Raw genomic sequence first — 19,615 nt, forward strand, 5'->3', positions numbered from 1 at the left:
CTCCGACCTCAATGGGTCTCAAGGTCTCTTCTACCACCATTGCTAGATGGATAAAGGCTTGTATTGCTAGAGCATATCAGTCACAATCATTGGCTGTGCCGTCACGTATCACAGCTCACTCTACTCGTAGCGCGGCCACTTCTGCTGCCTGGGCTACTCAGGCGCCTATTGGCGACATCTGTCGGGCGGCGACTTGGTCATCCCCTTCCCCATTTATCCGTCATTATAAAATAGATAGTTTTGCTTCTGCTGATGCTGCCTTTGGCCGTCGTGTATTGCAGCGGGTAGTTTCATCTTCTCCATCACGTGCCCCATCTGTTAACCCTCCCTAGGGACAGGCGAGCTTTGGTATGTCCCAATCAAGTGGATTATCCATCCCTCATGCTGGAGAAGGGGCGTTGGTCTTACCTGAACGCCATTTCTCAGCATGATGATGGATAATCCACCCCCACCCCTTGTTTCTTTCATGGGTTCATGGGCACGGTGATAGAGGTCTGGAGATCAACACGCCTGACTTTGTCTGTTGCTTCGCCTCCGTCTGAACTGGGCATGTGCGGCCAGGCAGGAGGCGTGGCTATCTCAGACTTAGTCTTATTGGGTACAAGGGACTTCAGGAAACCCAATCAAGTGGATTATCCATCATCATGCTGAGAAATGGCGTTCAGGTAAGACCAACGCCCCTTACAGGCATCTGGGTGCCAAACCGTATACAGCTTTATAGCTTAAAACCAGCAGCTTGACTGGCATTCACAGCTTACTGGCAACTATTGAAGTGATGGCAATATATGTGTTATAAGCAGTGGTGGGATTCAGCCAGTTCGCACCACTTCAGCAGAACCGGTAGCTAATTTTTTGTTGCCCAGGCCCAGAATGGACTTCCGGAAGCGGCATCCATACAGAGAACCGGTTGTTCACATATTTGAATCCTACCACTGGTTATAACAACGGTTCTCAACCTATGGGTCGCGACCCCATTTGGGGTCGATCGACCATTTCACGGGGGTCGCCAAGCAAGGCTGTCCGCCATTTTTTTTGTCCGCCATTTTTTTCCCCTTTTCTGGCGGGTGCCTTACCTCCCTTGGGCTGGGCCAGCTGGTGGTCGGCCTGCTCTGTCTCTGCCGCTTGCCAGCTATGCCTCGGCCGGCGCAGGGGGCGGAACCACGCATGTGCGGCGCTCCCGGGCAGAGAAAGTCCTCAACTTACGACCGGTTGGGTAGTCCTCGACTTATGACCGGTTTAGTCCTCGACTTATGACCGGTTTAGTCCTCGACTTACGACCGGTTGGGGGTTGCGGCATTAAAAAGGTTGAGAACCACTGGGTTATAAGGACATGATACCTCTGATTTACCAACACATGGGCTAGTGCATTTTAGATCAAAACTGTGTCTGGATAGTTTTGAAAGGCAATTCCAACTTGGTATATGTGTGTTGCACTTAGGTTATACCTTAGGAGAAAAATATAGGGCATGTGAATGAATTTATAGAGCATGTGAATGAATTCCTTTTACAGCATTTACTAAAGATGGAAAAATGTGAAGATATGCAAAAAAGAAGAGTAGTAAGTATGTTCTGTGTTGTGAGGAATGAATGTTTTTCAAAAGAACCAAAAATGATTTGATGCTTCTGCTTCCTTAGTTATATGGAAGTGAAAATTGAGTATGTCAGGAGAAACATTAACTTGAATGCAGTGGAAATGGTTTATGTGGAGTATATGTGGTAATACAGAAAGATTCAAAAATGAATGGATGCTGAATAAATGTGGATTGAAGGTGAAATGATGATCAGCATGAAAGAATTGCAAAACAAATTATATGAAGCAACAATAAATGAATTGAGATAAAAGAAAAGACAGAGGAAGTTGTGGTTTTATTGAGCTGATGAAATCTTCAAAAAGAGGGAGGTGAGAAATTTAAGCAATGAAAGAAAAAATATGAATTGGTACACAGATGTGGTTGATGCATGGATTATGTGCAAGGATAGAACATCGTATATGTATGCATTATGCATGACATTGCTTACAACAAGAGTGAATAGTATTATGGCTTAAATGTAAGTACGTTGAATTGAATAATGTTAGACTTTTAAATTCTAAAATCCATATGAAATGTGTTATCCAGAGTGCTATTCCATCACTGCAGTATAATCTTTCCAGACGGTGCATGATTTAGTTGGAACAAATTAACAGCTTTGCACATCTAAGAAAAGTTATTTAATAAATAAGTTTTGTAAGTCATAATCAGAATTGTAAAATAATACTTGGAAAAGATTCCATTACAAAGAAGATCTGTTGTAAATTAAGTTTTCTTAAGCATAAATCAGGTTCCCAATGTTGTTTTCTCAAGTGCTTTGAAAATAGTTAACTTGTGATATATATTTTCTAAATCTTTTACTTTGCTTTTAATATAGTATATTGATCCAGGGATTAAAAAAAATCTAATTATCTAAGAGCTAAACATTTTAAACAATGTCTAAAAATCTAGTCTCACCCATTCTTGATCCATTAAAGGCTGGTATTCAGACTATAAATTGTGTAGAAAGTATTTTTCAAGCTGAATTTTAACTTTTTTATACTTTTGGTTTAATCTGTAAGGGAATAATATTTTGTTTCTTTTTTGTTTCTCAGAGTGGCTTAAACGTTCTCTTAAAATTAACATTTTGAAAATTATTACAAATTATAGCCTTATACATAGAGAATAACAAGTAAAACTGGCATATTATTTTATATAATGATGTATATATATCTATATCTATATCCATCTACATCTATCCATCAATCATATCTCTCTCTTTCATCTGTCTATCTATCTAAATATATTTTGAGTGACACTTTACTAGGTTTACTTTACATTAGCTTTTTTAGTATCTTACAATTATGCTATAATTTTCACAAACATGGATCCACAATACTCCTGTGAGGTAACAAAAGACATAATATTGTTTATAAGATAAATGTGTTGCCTCTAGGTTGTGCAGAACGTTAGTTCACCATCCTGTTTCCTCAACATATGGTAAAGGTGAAAGATCGGGAAGGACAGGTTGTTGTTGTTGTTTTAATTTATCCTTGCAATGAACAGACATGCAAGAAGAGAAAATAAGATCCTACAACAACTGGCAGTGTAGATGGTGTCATTGAGAAGGATTTGGCTTCCTTGACCATGGATTGATTTATCTACCAGAAGAACTGATGCAAGAAATGGGTTACACCTTATAAAGACAGGGAAGGGATATATTCCCAGGCACCTTGTCACACTGATCAAGAGAGTTTAGCTGATTCAAAGGGGAGAGGATAGTAAAACACCAGATTTGACTATATTGCTGACATGTAAGGACAGGGAAGTAGTCATACAGCCAGAAAAAGAAGGGTAGGACACTGGGAAAAATGGCCAAGAAAATACAAGGGTCAGGTTAGTAAGAAGTGCCAATTGCAGACTACAGTGCCTTTATACAACAGCAAAATGCAAGAAACAAAGAAGAGCCGGGAACATAAAAATGATGTCATAGGTATTATTGAAGCACGATGGGATTATACATATGAGTGGAATATAGTGCTGGAACTTAACAGAACTAGGCTCAACAAAAAGGAAGGGGTGTTGGACCTACAAAAAAAAAATCAGGTTTTGAAAGTGTATGGGCAAGAATAAAAGGAAAGAGAAATAAAAAGAATACAATTGTAGGAATTTATTATAGGCTTCTACGGCAAGATGAAGAAGAGAACGAAACCTTTCTGTGCCACATGACCCAATTATCAAGGAAGCATGATTTAGTGACTATGGGAGATTTTAGCTATGTTCAGATAGTTATAGGTCTGAGAAATTCTTATCCTCTCTCACAGACAATTTCATTTGTCAAAAGGGAGAAGAGGAAACAAAGTGATCTGTACCATGGCTAATCCTCACCAATGAGGAAGAAATGGTTGGGGAAGTAAAGTTACCTGGGATCCTGGGAGGCAGTGACCATACTATCCTGGAATTTCAGATAGCCTGGGAAGGAGAAACTCAAGCAGTCAGACTTTAGTATTGGACTTCAGAAGAGCAGACTTTGAGGGACTCAGAAGAATAGTGTGAAGAATACAATGGCTGGATATTTGAAAGGAGAAAAATAACCAAGTAGGCTTGGAACTTCTGCAAAAGAAAATTCTAGAGGTACAAATTCAATCAATTCCTACCAGAAAGAATGGTAGACATCTAAAGAGACCAAAGTGGATCCATATTGAATTTTAGAAATTGCTTAAAAGAAAAAAAGGAAATGTACAAAAAATGAATACACAGGAATATATCCGAAGAGCAGTACAAAGCTTACCTTATTGATAGGACCACCACAGCCAGGCCTCCCACACCCCAACACCTGTCCCGCCGCTACCTGACTTCTACGGCCGCTTGCCACCACTTGTGGCTGGCTGCCATGTGGTGCATTGCGCTGTTGCCGCTCCTCCCAGCAGGATGTCGCATGGCGCTTCGGGCCGCTTCCGCTGCTTGTGCAGTGCTTTGGGTCGCTTCCATTGTCCATGCATTTCGGGCTGCTTCTGTTGCTTGCGGCAGGAGGCCATTTGGCGCTTCAGGCCATTTCCGCTGTGGAAATGTCCCAAAGAGCCACGCAACGTCCTGCTGCGAGCAGCAGAAATGGCGCAAAGCGCCATGCGGTGTCCTGCCAGGAGGAGCGGTAATGGTGCAATGCGCCACATGGCATCTAGCCGCAAGTGACAGCAAGTGGCCGCATAAGAAGTCAAGCAGCGGCGTGACAGATGTCGGGGTGTGGGAGACCTGGCTGCGGTGGTCCTAAGGTAAGACATTCTCCGAAATTAAGACCTAGTGCAGTGATGGCGAACCTTTTAGAGACCAAGTGCCCAAAAACCGCCCCCACCCCACACCGCCCACCCCTGCCCCACCCCCGTCCACCCACAGGGTCATCCACCACAGCTAATCGCCCAGGTGGCCCAGCAGTGCCATGGCGGCCACGCCCTCTGCCTGCGCCCTACAGCATCATCTGTGAGCAATGCGGCGCAAGGGCAGAGTCTTGTTTTCACTGCCCAGCTACATGTCGTTGGCTCCGCTGCTCTGCATGGGCTGTGCCCGGAAGTGACTCTCCTCTGGGGGGCTGCTGGTTAGGAGGGGGCCGTGAGGGGAGGTGGGGCTGGGGCAACGGCACACGTGCCTACAGAGAGGGCTCTGAGTGCCCCCTCTGGCACACGTGCCATAGGTTCGCCACCACTGACCTAGTGCCTCTTTTGGAGGCAAAAAAAAATATAAGATCAGGTCTTAATTTCAGGGAAACACAGTAGAACAATTGGGAAGAAACTACAAGGATATAGATATAGATCAGATATTAGGAAGAATGGCTTGAGAGTAACAGCGTGCCTGTCAGTGAAACATACTGTATTACTGAAGATTTTTAAACAGGGTAATCTATCAGGAATATTGTAGTGAATTTTGTAGACTAACTAAGGTTAGATTTGCTGACTTCTTAGGTCACTTCCGACTCTGTGATGATATGATTCTGTAATTCCTTATGAACTTTAATTTTATCTACTTTTTTTGAGTAGCACTGACCAGGTTTTGCTGTGCTATTTTTCAATTTATTGATTATCCAAATTTTTCCAATGCTGAGTGATTAATAATTTAGCTTCCCAAAGTAAAAAAATGTAATATGTTTCTTGTTTTTTAATCTTGATATATTCATTTATGTAATAATCATAGGTTTGTGTGAAAATTTAATTGTTTATTTATAACATTCTTAATTTTTTTTTTAGACAAATTATTTTTTTCTCATATGTTTTATGAAATAATATCATTGGAATAAAAGAAAAAGATATTTTGTCAGGTGCTTTATCTTATAGACCACAGGCCCCCAACCTTTTGGGCACCAGGGACCGGTTCTGTGGGGAGAGGTTTTTCCGCAGACCAGAGGGGGTGTGGTTTCGCATGCTGCCTGCATCCCGTGGATGGGGCTTCGCTTGTTTGTGCGGCCCAGTGCCGGTCCATGGACCGGGGGTTGGGGACCCCTGTTATAGACTATTGTATTTGGGTTATTTAAGTGGCTTATAGTTTAATTTCATTGCTGATTAATTCAAACAAATATCCAAAAAAGTAATCCAGACTAAGATAATTTATTCTCTTTTTAAGGAAAGGATAATTTGAATAACAGTTTTCAGAAGTTATTTCTTATAGGTCATAAAATAAAGATGAAAAATGTACATACCAAAAAAAATTTGCTACCAAAACTTGATCCCAAAAGTCTGTGTTTAACTGGAAATTCAGCAGTCTTACACAGTGTGAAAATTCTTTCTGGCAAATCTCACTTTGTGGTCATTGAGTTTAGAAAGCCTTCAGATGCTTCAGGGCAAGTTATTAATTAGCAGTCAAATAATACTTATTGAAAAAAGTTTTTTGTTTCTTTTATTTAACAGAGAAGTTAGACTGCCTCCTAAAAATGTAAAAATTAGCTTGGGACACTTACCGTATTTTTCGCTCTATAAGACGCACTTTCCCCCCCCAAAAGATGGGGGAAAATGTCTGTGCGTCTTATGGAGCGAATGCTGCCTCCCACCGCGCCGCTCCGCGTCCCGCGCCTCCGTGTTTCAATCCTCTGTGGCACAGAACTGCTGGCGTTATGCTTGGGCAGAAGACATTTTCTTTTACAGATGGGGCGGGTGGGCCTGACATTCGCGCGCAGGCAGGACCCTGCCTGCCGAGCCACCGCTTCCCCATCGCCCTCCACGCCAGCCGGCTCCGTCTCCAGACCTCCCAGCTTACGGGCGCAGGTCTGGGGCTCGCCAGCTGACGGGCGCAGGAGGTAGGCGCCGCCGCAGCCTCCCAACCGTGCCGCCGCAGCCTCCCAGCCGCTTGCTTCTTCGGCTGGAGCGACTGCAAGGGCTTGCATGGTCCCCAAGGGCCGCTGAAGCGCTCCCCGCCGCCGGCGACCATGCAAGCCCTTGCATGGTCGGGTGGGCCTGACATTCGCGCGCAGGATTCGCGCACGCCTACCTCTTGCGCCCGCCGAGCCACCGCTTCCCCATCGCCCTGCACACCAGCCGTCTCCGTCTCCAGACCTCCCAGCTGACGGGCGCAAGTCTGGGGCTTGCCAGCTGACGGGCGCAGGAGGTAGGCGCCGCCGCGGCCTCCCAGCTGCTTGCTTCTTCGGCTGCCTCCTGTCCTGCTCCCCCTCCCCACCCGTTTGGCCAAGGAGGCGATGGGGACGGCGGCCGGGAGGCGCTGCCTCCCATCCTGCTCCCCCTCCCCACCCGTTCAGCCGAGGAGGCGATGGGGACGGCGGGCGGGAGGCGCTGCCTCCCGTCCTGCTCCCTCATCCCGCCCGTTCGGCCGAGGAGGCGATGGGGACGGCGGGCGGGAAGCGCTGCCTCCTGTCCTGCTCCCCCTTCCCTGCCCGTTCGGCCGAGGAGGCGATGGGGACGGCGGGCAGGAGGCGCTGCCTCCCGTCCTGCTCCCCCTTACCTGCCCGTTCGGCGCCATCTGCCTTTCATTCTCTCTCTCTCCTAACCTGGAGGGAGAGGGAGGGAGAGAAAGAGAGAAAGAGGAAAGGAAGAGAAAGAGAGGAAAGAGAGAAAGAGGAAAGAGAAAGAGAGAGGAAAGAGGGAAAGAGAAAGAGACAGAGAAAGAGAAAAAGAGAGGAAAGGGAAAGAGAGGAAAGAAAGAAAGAAAGAAAGAGAAAGAAGGAAAGGGGAGAGGAAAGAGAAAAAGAGGAAAGAAGAGAGAGGAAAGAGAGAGAGAAAGGGAGAGGAAAGGGGGGAGAGGAAAGAGAGAAAGAAAGGGGGAGAGGAAAGAGAAAAAAGATTGAGAAAAGAGAGAGAGGAAAGAGAAGAGAGAGAGAGGAAAGAGAAAGGAAAGAGGAAAGAGAAAGAGGAAAGAGAAAGAGAGGAAAGAGGGAAAGAGAAAGAGACAGAGAAAGAGAGAAAAAGAGAGGAAAGAGGGAAAGAGAGGAAAGAAAGAGAAAGAAAGGGGAGAGGAAAGAGAGAAAAAGAGGAAAGAGAAAAGGAAAGAAAGAGAAGAGAAAGAGAGAGGAAAGAGAGGGAAAGAGAAAGAGTGGAAAGAGGAAAGAGAAAGAGGAAAGAGAGAGAAAGAGAGGAAAGAAAGGAAAGAAAGAGAAGAGGAAAGAGAAAGAGAGAAAGGAAAGAGGAAAGAAAGAGAGAGGAAAGAGAAAGGAAAGAGAGAAAGGAAAGAAAGAGAGAGAGAAAGAGAGGAAAGAGAGAGAGAAAGTTACAGGAAAGAGGAAGAGAAAGAGAGAAAGAGAGGAAAGAGAGACAGGGACAGACAGAGACAGAAAGAAAGAGAGGAAAGAGAGAAAGTTAAAGGAAAGAGGAAGAAAGAGGAAAGAGAGAGGAAAGAGGGAAAGTTAAAGGAAAGAGGAAGAAAGAGGAAAGAGAAAGAAACAAAGAGAAAGTTAGAGGAAAGAGAGAAAGGAAAGAAAAAGGAGAGGAAAGAAAGAGAGAAAAAGAGGAAAGAGAAAGAGAAAAAGAGGAAAGAGAAGAGAGAGGAAAGAGAAAGAGGAAAGAGAAAGAGAGAAAGGGAGAGGAAAGGGGGGAGAGGAAAGAGAAAAAGAGGAAAGAGGGAGAGAAAGGGAGAGGAAATAGAAAGAGGAAAGAAAGAAAGGGGGAGAGGAAAGAGAAAAAGAGGAAAGAGAAAAAAGATTGAGAAAAGAGGAAAGAGAAGAGAAAGAGAGAGGAAAGAGAAAGGAAAGAGGAAAGAGGGAAAGAGAAAGAGAGACAGAGAAAGAGAAAAAGAGGAAAGAGGGAAAGAGAGGAAAGAGAGAAAGATAAAGGGGGAGAGGAAAGAGAAAAAGAAGAACGAAAAAAGGAAAGAGAAAGAGAAGAGAGACAGAGAGACCCTTTTGACATCTAAAATGAAGAGAACTCTGCATACGGTATATCTTTTTACCTTTATTTTATATATACACACACAGACACACACAGACACACACACACACACACACACACACATATATTAAAGGTAAAAAAGGATATATGCAGTGTTATCTTCATTTTAGATAGAATATTTTTTTTCTTGTTTTCCTCTAAAAACTATGTGCGTCTTATGGTCAGGTGCGTCTTATGGTGCGAAAAATACAGTAGTAAAGATTGGTAAGCATAAGTAATGAGGAGAGTCTTTACTGTTGCTTTCCACATTATTGTAAAAGTTACAATAGTTGTCTCTAACAAAGCCCAGTTCTTTATTTACTTTTTATGAGTTCCCATAAATATCTTTGAAAGTTGCATAATGTGTGTGTGTGTGTGTGTGTGTGTGTGTGTGTGTGTATGTATGTATGTATGTATGTATGTATGGAAGCACTGTAGCTGAAAGCAGAGAGACAAAATTCTTTCCTTTTTCTTTCATGTTACAGAGCAGTAGTGTAGTCATAGAATAATTTTTGTCTTCATTGCCTCTGGGTAATGCTGTTTGGGACTGCATACTGAACTAATATGGCACAGTTTTTGATTCAATCAGCCTAAAAAAAAAATAGCTTACTTCCATATGAATATTGCACCAGATACAATCCTTTTTATTACAAGGAAACAGCTGGGCAGTTAAAATCAATATAAAAAGTTGTGAAGTTATAGAAAACTTTTGTTTTAAAAATGCAAAATCAGTAGCCTTAACTTGACCTTTGATCGTCTGGCCACCCCCTCCCCCCATCTACAAACAGCCTCATTATACACGTCCAGAAAAAGCATGGCATAATTGACTTAAATTGACAATGATTCACAGTAATAAATGCTGAATAGTAGTTTGGTAAATTAATTCACTGGGTAGAGGATAGGAGTCTGACTAAAACTGTTAGGAGATGGAGGGGGAGGGGGAGAGAGAGAGAGAGAGATGGAGAAGGGGGCTGAGGGGGGAGAGAGAGAGAGACGTAGGAAGAAAATAAATAAAATAAACAAAACTTTCTTTCAGCCTGGAAAACTACTTGGTAAAGCCACTGCATGTATTCTCACCCCCACCCTCAGTTTTAAATAGCAATGCTTTTCATACTGTCAGAATTCCATGCTGTGACACCCCTTTTCAAAAGTTATGACAGCAGTGTAATGACAGCTACTGCCTCTTGAGAATCAATCAGGCAATTAATTTTGTAAATGAAATGCTGATTATACAAAGCTTCACATGAGAGGCCGAGTGATTAAAATCAATTTAACAAATTGTTTCAGGTGGGACTTGATTAATAATTTGCCATAAATGCAGAGAATATATGGCCAGCATACATTTTTTTCTACGTTAATATATAACTGTATAAAATAGGTTGGATGTATTTTTGTACCTGTCCTTCCACAATGTGAAAGCCAGTGTGACTTAGTCTCTAAAGCTCTTCCCACCTCTGACTTCAATTTGTTTTCTGTAATATTTCAAGGCTGCATTAAATAGAATTTGTTGCCTTGCATGGTCCAGATTGGCAGCAGGCAGTGTCTCAGGTAGCTGCTCTTCTCAATGTTAATGTGAGTTCTGTTAAAGCAGTGGTTCTCAACCTGTGGGTCGGGACCCCATTTGGGGTCGATCGACCATTTCATGGGGGTCGCCAAGCAAGGCTGTCCGCCATTTTTTTTGTCCGCCATTTTTTCCCCCTTTTCCAGCGGGTGTCTTACCTCCCTTGGGCTGGGCCAGCTGGTGGTAGGCCTGCTCCGTCTCTGCCGCTTGCCAGCTACGCCTCGGTCGGTGCAGGGGGCGGAACCACGCATGCGCGGCGCTCCCGGGCAGGGAAAGTCCTCGACTTACGACTGGTTGGGTAGTCCTCGACTTACGACCGGTTTAGTCCTCGACTTACGACTGGTTTAGTCCTCAACTTACGACCGGTTGGGGTTGCGGCATTAAAAAGGTTGAGAACCACTGTGTTAAAGGCAGGGAGGCTGTGTCCCTAGCGTCATCTGCAGGGGAGTCAAAGTCAAGATTGCAACCTCAATCACGTGGCCATATCTTAATTCCCCTCTCTTTGTAGCTACTCCTGATTGTGCCCATTAGGTTGGGAATATTCGGTCTAAAAGTCATAGTGCTAAGGTAGGAATGTGCAGCAGATGGCCATTGAGATGATGTAGCATTAGAGTTTCGATCATCCCTTGCTGTTGGCTGTACAAAAAAGAGCTGGTGGGAACCAAACCATATCTAAGTGTCACACGTTGCCCATCTCTTCACTGAGTATATCACAAAACTTGTTTGATGCAGAAACAAGGACACAATCTGCAATATTGGAATTGTTATTGGTAACCAGCATAGCTGAAAATAGTGTGAATGCTGGCAATTTTCTTTTCTACTCTTTATCAATAGCAAAGCAATACCTCTGCAGTTACAGACATCAGTCTTGCAGATCCTGAGCTATACAGCTTCTGAAGAATTAAAAGCTAGATCTCAGTACCAACTAGCCATCATCAGCCTCAATAAATTTTGATTTGTTCTTTTATGCACCTCCATTATAGGTTGATAACTCTGGGAGTATAGGCTAGACCAGCGGTTCTCAACCTGTGGGTCGCGACCCCATTTGGGGTCGATCGACCATTTCACGGGGGTTGCCAAGCAAGGCTGCTGGCCATTTTTTTTGTCCACCATTTTTTTCTCCTTTTCTGGCGGGTGCCTTACCTCCCTTGGGCTGGGCCAGCTAGTGGTCGGCCTGCTCCGTCTCTGCCGCTTGCCAGCTACGCCTCAGCCGGCGCAGGGGGTGGAACCACGCATGCGCGGCGCTCCCGGGCAGGGAAAGTCCTCAACTTACGACCGGTTGGGTAGTCCTCGACTTACGACCAGTTTAGTCCTCGACTTACGACCGGTTTAGTCCTCGACTTACGACCGGTTTAGTCCTCGACTTACGACCGGTTGGGGGTTGCGGCATTAAAAAGGTTGAGAACCACTGGGCTAGACTGCTCTTTTCTTTCTTATTACTTGAGAACAAAATCGATTTTATATATTGTAAATATAGGTAGAATCATAGGGAAACATTCTGGAAGAACATATCAGACAGTTTATATCTGGAAACTATTTCCTAACATTTCTTTATTTGATTTATTCTCTACCTTTCATCTCTTGCAAGTCCTCAACTTAGGCTCTTATTCAAAATGTTATGAACATTCATCTAGCACTTTGACTTTAAATCTGGAAATCAAAATCCTGAGTGTATATTGTGAATCTGTGCAGATTCCCTAGGGGAACTTGCTTGCAACTAGGGCAGGGCTCATGAGTTACTTAAAATGTGCTGCTTTCAGGCAGTTTATCTTCATATAGCTTATGAAGTATGTTAGAAGTAGTTGAATGATATTGTTTTACAGCAAAATAAATTATGAGAAAAATGTATTTCTTAGGTAAAGTTTTTTTTTATTAAAAAAATACTATGAATATTACCCTCTTGAAGTGGAATATATCATATTTAAACAATGCTATTGGAGTTTTTCATTTACCACTGGAGCTTTCTCTATTTAAAAATGAACTTTTAAAACCCCTCCATGTTGCACAGAAGTGTACAAAATAGTACATAATGTATCAAAATAATGAAATGTATTCTATAGCAGAATCTAAACATTGGGTACTTCTACTAATACTTCATAGATAGAATTCCTCACAGTTTCTTTGTCTGTTGCAACCATATGTTCCATTGTGTAGCTTCCCACAGATTCCCTTCATCCTCAGGAACAGCCTTTGGGGAAGATATGGGAATGCATCTGGCATAGTCCTGGTAGATAATCAAAGCATTTGTCATTGTTTTTGTGAGCAACTGGGAAAAAAACAGTCAAATGTTCAAAATTCTTAAAACATAAGACAAGAAATCCAGAATAAAACTTTCAGATTTAATCATAAAAAATAGAATAATTGTTCCTTTATGGACGAAGGTTCTTTATATTGATTTCAAGAAGATTTTGATGTGATGGGTTCAAGGTGACAAAAAGTCAGGATTAAAAATAAACTAGAAGTACGGACACAAATAGAGGAACAAGTGCAAGATACTATAACTTACTCTTAAATAATGCAATAATATTATAGACAACAAGGAAACCAAGTATTGTAATTAGTTCTTCTCAGTTGTAGAATTCTCTCAGCCATCAGGTGGGATAAATGTGAGTAATTGGGTTTAAATGTTATTTTAATCTCTGTGTGCCCTCGCAATGGCACTGCAAAAAGTCAACTTGTGGGTAGTTCATTAAAAAGGGATGGGAGATGTTGATTGTGATTTGTTTGCTCTATGCTCATAACAGATTTATCCAAAGATAATAAATTACCTGTGAATGGTTGATACCCCAATCCCAGAAGCCTAAAAATAAGATTGGAATAAATGTATAACATGCAACTTGAGGAAGTGACATTTAATTTCATTGCTTTATTTTATAAAGGCCATCAATTTAAACTAAGGAAAGATATATATTTCTGTTTAATATTTTAAGATGTACTTCTCTCCACTGCGCCACAATTCTAAAGCTCCCAGGAGAAATATGGCAAAACCTCCTCATTGCTATTATGGCCATGTAGTGTGGCGTAATCATTGGAGTTGGAAGCAAGTTAGGTCATCAAGTCAAGCCCACGGCTCAGTTCAGCAAACCAATGTAATTTTTTCCTGGGTTTTCTGTCATTCGAACACATCCAGTGAAGGGAAGCCCAACTCTTCTCTTGGTAATTGGTGGTGGTGGTGTTTTTTTTTAATTCAAATAAGATCTGCCTTCTTTTAACTTTAATCCATTATTTCATGTTCTGCACACAAAGTGAAGAACAGATCCTGACCTTGAGCTATGTGATGTTCTTTCATGTATTTGAAAGGTGGTGTCGTATTTCCTCTCAGTCTTCTGCTGTCAAAGCTAAATATTCATATTTCATCCAGTCTCTTTTCATAGGACTTCAGTTTCTAACACGTTGTTTTTGTTTCCCTTCTCTGAATCTGCTCCAGTTTCAATACTTTTTAAAATGCAGTGTCAAGAACTAGAGAAACATTGTTCATCCAGAGTCCAAACATGTATCACTGATGACATCCTCTCTACTCTGTGAAGTCCCATAATTGCATCTCTAGAGATCTGCAGAGAATTTGTACTAGCATTTTGCAGGGAGAAAAGTCCATTACGTAAATAGGAACCATTTGCAGAACTTTAGCTTTAACTCATGAGTCTAACCCAGCATTCACTAGGAGTACAGATGTGGTGGTAATTTTGTTTTTTTTCTGCCTTCAAGTTAGTTTTGGCTTCTCGGCATTGCCTGGACAAATCCGTGCAGTTTTCTTGGCAAGATGTCAGAAATTGTTTGGCATTGCCTTCATCCTGGGGCTGAGAGACAGTGACTGGCCCAAGGTCACCAAGATGGCTTTATGCCTAGGTGGGATCAGAACCCATGGTTTCCTGGTTTCTAGCCTGGTGCCTTAATCACTACATCAGACTGGGTCTCAATAAAGGGAATTGTTCATATATAAGTGCACGTCTCTTCTGAGGAGTATATTTTCCTAGCACATACGTGTTGATGTTTATGCACATTTAGCTGTTGCAATTTTTATAATTAATTTGTGATAGAGTCTTTGAAAAATGTTGCAATAATTACTATCTATTATAATTTTGGTTGCTCATTATTTTGTAGACTCTTATTTTGTATTTTTAAGGTGAACTGCACTATACTAGTAAGATTTAATCACATTCTTAACATGCCAGTAACCATTTTCTTATTGGGTATTGGACTATAGTTATGTCACTGTAGCATGAATTAATTTAAATAACCCAGGTAAATATATAGTTTGAATCAAATTAATATTGAAAACATAGATGAAACTAAGGAGGACAAGAAAGCAAAACTATGTTTGAATGATTAAATTTAGATTACTATTAGGAGTATGTGCAAGTCCCATACATCTGAATCCAATTCCTAACGAAGTAATAATATATGATTAATTTAAATTCCTGTTTCATGAGAGCCAATAAACTATAGTGGATAATCAAGATGGATATGAAATTGTCAACTTTAATTTTTAAATTCTGGCTGCTTTGGAAAGCCACCACTATAAATCCAAATAAGACATAATAAGACATAATGGTGATGCAGTGGTTAGAGTGCATTGTTGCACGTGACTCTGCCCACTGCCAGGAGTTTGATCCTGACCAGTTTAAGGTTGGCTCAGTCTTCCATTCTTCCAAGGTTGGTAAAATGAAGACTCAGATTGTTGGGGGCAATATGCTGACTCTGTAAGCTGCTTAGAGAAGACCGTTATGAAGCGGTATATAAGTCTAAGTCCTATTGCTAATGGGAATCAACGATGTGAAGGACAGAACAAAGGGGCAGCCAATGATCTGCACGAAAGTACCTGGAGTTGTATCTATCCAAGATGATTAAAGCATAATGTTAGTGGTGCACATTAAATGGTATGGATTGCATCCAGGTGTAGTCAGAAATCAATGGTCCAAGGAAAAATAGCACATCATAATTGTATTGGTAACTTAAATCCTGAAAGAATTCAATATTGAAGTGTACTAAATAAGTTTCAGATAGCAACACTGATTAGAAACAAGAAAATCAGTTTTTGAATATTTGTTTATGCTGAAAGACCTCTGCAACAAAAAGCATATAAAAGAAAATTGTGATCTACTTAAAAGTCACATTAAATTATAAATCCATTGCTATTAAAAATAGCTATAGTAATGATAAAAATAGAGTTTGTCGATATGAATCTATATGAGTATGTGGATATGCATACTCTCCTCTAGACATATTGACTTTTGCTGAATTACAAAATTCCATACAAAAAAAGACAAACAGCCCATTCCTCAGTTTAAGAAACACTGTGGATAATTTAATTGTCTATAGAAAGGAATATTGTCATTCACTTTTTGTGAGATGTGAAAACTTTAAAAATATTTGTACCACTTACTACATATTGAGTATTATTAGCTGATATGTATGTTACTGCATATTGCACCATGCTTTGCATTGCTTTTACCCATTGTGAGCTGCCCAGAGTTGCTGTGTGAGATATATAAATAAAAATAAAATAAAAAAGGAAGTAGTGATTTGCTGTAACTGTATTATATGTGCCACCAACAAAAACTAGGATATTATCGTTATTTTCTGAACTCAAAACAAAAATCAAAACTTTTGAGGTGAACTATATTGTATGATTTGCTTATTGATTTGTAATAGAAAATGAAAGAAAACCCTATGAACAAAGGTAAAGATGGAACAATTAGATTATTTATATGAATTATTGTCTGGTAAGATTTTCCCATTGCCAACAATGCATCCTTAAGGAGTTTCATCCTTGTGTAGTTAGAACTTACATAAACATGTTTCTCTCTGGGACTAAGTTATATAATGCTTGAACCTAAACTGAAATTTAAAAATTAAACTTTTTTTATATATGTTAGTAGATTTCATTTCAGAATGAAGACTGTTTGAAAGTGCACCAAGTGATTTTCAAAATTATTCGTGCATGAATTAAAATGTGCTTTTATCATTTTCCTCCTCTAATCCATAGGGCAACCCAATGGATCCAATGGTAATGAAAAGACCTCAGTTGTTTGCAGTTGGCAACAACCCCCATGCCCAGTCCCAGCCCGGCAGTCCATTTCCAGGGCAGTCATATGGACCACCAGGACCCCAGCGTTTCCCAATGGGAATGCAGAGCCGAACTCCTGCTTCCATGGGAGGAATGCAATATCCACAGCAACAGGTTTGTTACGTTTCTTTCTGATTCTGTGCTTTTTATTCTGTAAAGTGATACTTAGTCCACAACATCTCTCTCAGCATATCTTTCATTTAGGATTGGGAAATTTGTGATTTATTAGTTTTCTTTTTAGATTTAATTTTCTTTTGTCAGTGATGAACGTATCCATTTAAAAAGAGGATATATTATTCATCAAATGCATTCTCTGGATTTGTGAACTTTTTCATTTGTTCATTTTTTCATAAGCCTTCTGCTGCTAATCATTTTTTTTCATCATAAATAATAATACTGAAGAGGGCAGATTGATTGAAATGAATATACTGTTGGTCAGCACAACAACTGTTGAAATTTACAATAAAGTTGTTGGAAGACATAAAAAGTTGTATAGGCTTTACATGTGTATGCATTACAGCATCCTTCTTTCTTCCTCCAGCTCAAACAGCAGGGATAGGTTTTCTTATTTCTAACAAGAAGGATGTAGATTGTGTGGTTTCATTTTAATCTAAGGTTAGAGTTTTGCAGTTGATGTCAATTTTTTCTTTCCCATTATCTCAAGAAGGTCAATTACTGTACTTACATTTTCATCATATGATAGCCTGGATAAAGCCATTTGTGTTTTTGAAATGGCAGAATGGATGAAAGCTATCAAAAGATTAGAGTACGTTGGTAAATCTCTGATTAAGCTGTTTATTGAAGACTGTGCTGTTCACAAGTGCAAGGGTTGTTATTTTTTATTTTTTTTATTTTTTGAAAAAAGAGCACTGTCTCTGCGTAGGGCTAAATGTGGTAAAGATGGAAAATAATGATCCAGGCAGGCAGGCATATTTATTGCATTGGCATGGAATATTCAGTAATTAGCTGTGCATTCACAGTTTTGTTGACTTCATGTGATTCATAAATCTCTTACCGTACAAAGTTGCTTGAGGTTTAGATTGCTAAGAGCAGGCATGTCAAACTCGCGACGTCACGTGACGTCGCACGACATATCGGAGTTTTTTTGCCATTGCCGGCAATGGGGTGGGCGCGGCTGCGGTATGATGAAACCGGCCCGTGGGCCGGCAGTTTGACAACCCCTGGCTAAGAGTATAGCAGTAAAGGTGACAATTTTGTGGGAGATGGGTAGCTTCACTAAACAGTGGCAAGAAAATTATTTTGGTGTTTCTTAATAGTGCAATGGCAAATGATGGATTTTAAAAGACAGTAACCTGACTGTTATTTGGAAACAAAGAGGAAGGCAGCATTTACTTCTTAATTTAATTAAAGTTATTACTGGTTTATCCCATGATGCTCTTTATTTTGGAAAGGAGTATTGCTATTTTCTATCTTAAGCGCACTGTTTGCATTTTTTTTAACTTGTGAAAAAAGGCTATTTAAAAAAAAAAATCTATCAGAAGGCAGTGATCTGATGCAGCAATTGGCCACTGTCCCTATCTGTCTTTTTGCAGCATTAAAATAATTGGATGAGAAATATGGTTATGAGTACTAATACTCTTTGGGGAAGTAGTAGGAAGATAATTACAACATTGAATTTTTATTAAATGGACATCAACACCCAGGGATTATTTTGTTTGGACAGGCTCCAGAGTTTCATATGTTTAGCTTGTAAATCCAGTTCTCCTCTTTAGTGCTTATATCTTATATATCAAAATGAAAAATAAACAGTGTTAAAATTTCAGAATGCAGACCTGCCAATGATATCTGCAATGGAGACAGTTGTCTATAAGTAAAACTGAGCTGGAAATTGCTTAAGAATTCCGTTCTTCCAGTGGGTTTTATTATGTGCAGATATTGTTAGGTGGGATTTATAAATGTATTCAACTTTTTATATATATAAAAAGTGTGTGTGTGTGTGTGTGTGTGTGTTTGTTTATGATAATGTGTATGTTACATGTTCAAGAGATTCTAGGTAGATTGCAGTAATAAAACTATATGGACCTCATACTCAAGAAATAGGTATACATAGGATCCCCTCTCAGCTAAACCTCATTGGGTGAGCAGATTTCATCTGAAGCATGTGGTTCATAAAGATAAGGAGACCCTATACCACAGCGGTCCCCAATCTTTATGGCTTGGTGGCCTGGGGGGAGGGTGTAGAGGGAAACTGGCCCGTGCAAGCAATGGGCTGATGTGTTCATGCATATGCATGCCGGTCCACTGCTCATGTGACTTGAGCTGTGTGCGCCGGCCCACCTCTCGTGACTTGAGCTGCGTGTGCACATGCACCGGCCAAACCATCCATTTCCAAACCACCCACTTCCAAACCGCCCATGGCCTGGCAGTGGGCCGCAGCCTGCGGATTGGGGACCCCTGCTATACCACATAGGACTCTATAAGGCATTAACTTTGAATGTGATTTGGAAGCCAGTTGGCAGCCAATATAACTTATGCAGAATAGGCATTATTCTATTGTATTTTACTTGGCATGCAAAGGAACTAGCCTAAATCAAAGGGCTGAAACTTCAGATGAGTTTGAGGGTTTGGAAATGAGAATAGAAATCAATTTTTTTTCTTTCCCTGTCCCTTCAGTGATTGCCTAACCCACATCATATTTTGTTATGGGATAAAATGAAGGGAGATATTGAGCCTTGAGCTCCTGCAGTCAGTGAGGATATAAATCTAGCATATAAAATTCAAAAGATGTGGCTGATATACAGAATGTGGAGCAAAGAAGGATTATGACAAAACTGAATGGAATTTGAAGTCTTTCATTTTACACATGTAGTATATTTTGAAGTGTCAGAATACAGCTGATGTTTTATAGTATATTCTGTATGCATATGTGCTTTTCAAATTAAATGTTGGTTTTTGTATTTAGCAAAGCCCACAATACTTTATTTGTGATATGGAAGCATGCTTCGAAAGTGCTGTTATCAGCATTTAATAAGGATACCAAACATTTGTGAGCCTACTTAATAGAATTTGACATATTGCCCAATACTATCCATCTGCTAAAAAAAGACATGTTGTTTTTCAGTTTTGAATGTTTTCTGTGAAATGACAATGGTTACTTTCA

The 19,615-nt window shown here is 40.7% G+C and overlaps 1 protein-coding gene across 1 annotated transcript in view; it reads left to right on the forward strand.

Moving 5' to 3' along the window:
• ARID1B (AT-rich interaction domain 1B) overlaps positions 1-19,615 on the forward strand; it is a 378,023-nt gene that overhangs the window by 25,772 nt on the left and 332,636 nt on the right. The window contains exon 2 of the mRNA XM_029285097.1: positions 16,414-16,608. Coding sequence (XP_029140930.1) covers positions 16,414-16,608 — 195 coding nt within the window. The remainder of the gene's footprint in view (positions 1-16,413; positions 16,609-19,615) is intronic.

This window comes from Protobothrops mucrosquamatus, unplaced genomic scaffold (assembly GCF_001527695.2).
Source record: "Protobothrops mucrosquamatus isolate PMUCROS unplaced genomic scaffold, P.Mucros_1.0 scaffold1274, whole genome shotgun sequence".
Classification (NCBI taxonomy): domain Eukaryota; kingdom Metazoa; phylum Chordata; class Lepidosauria; order Squamata; family Viperidae; genus Protobothrops; species Protobothrops mucrosquamatus.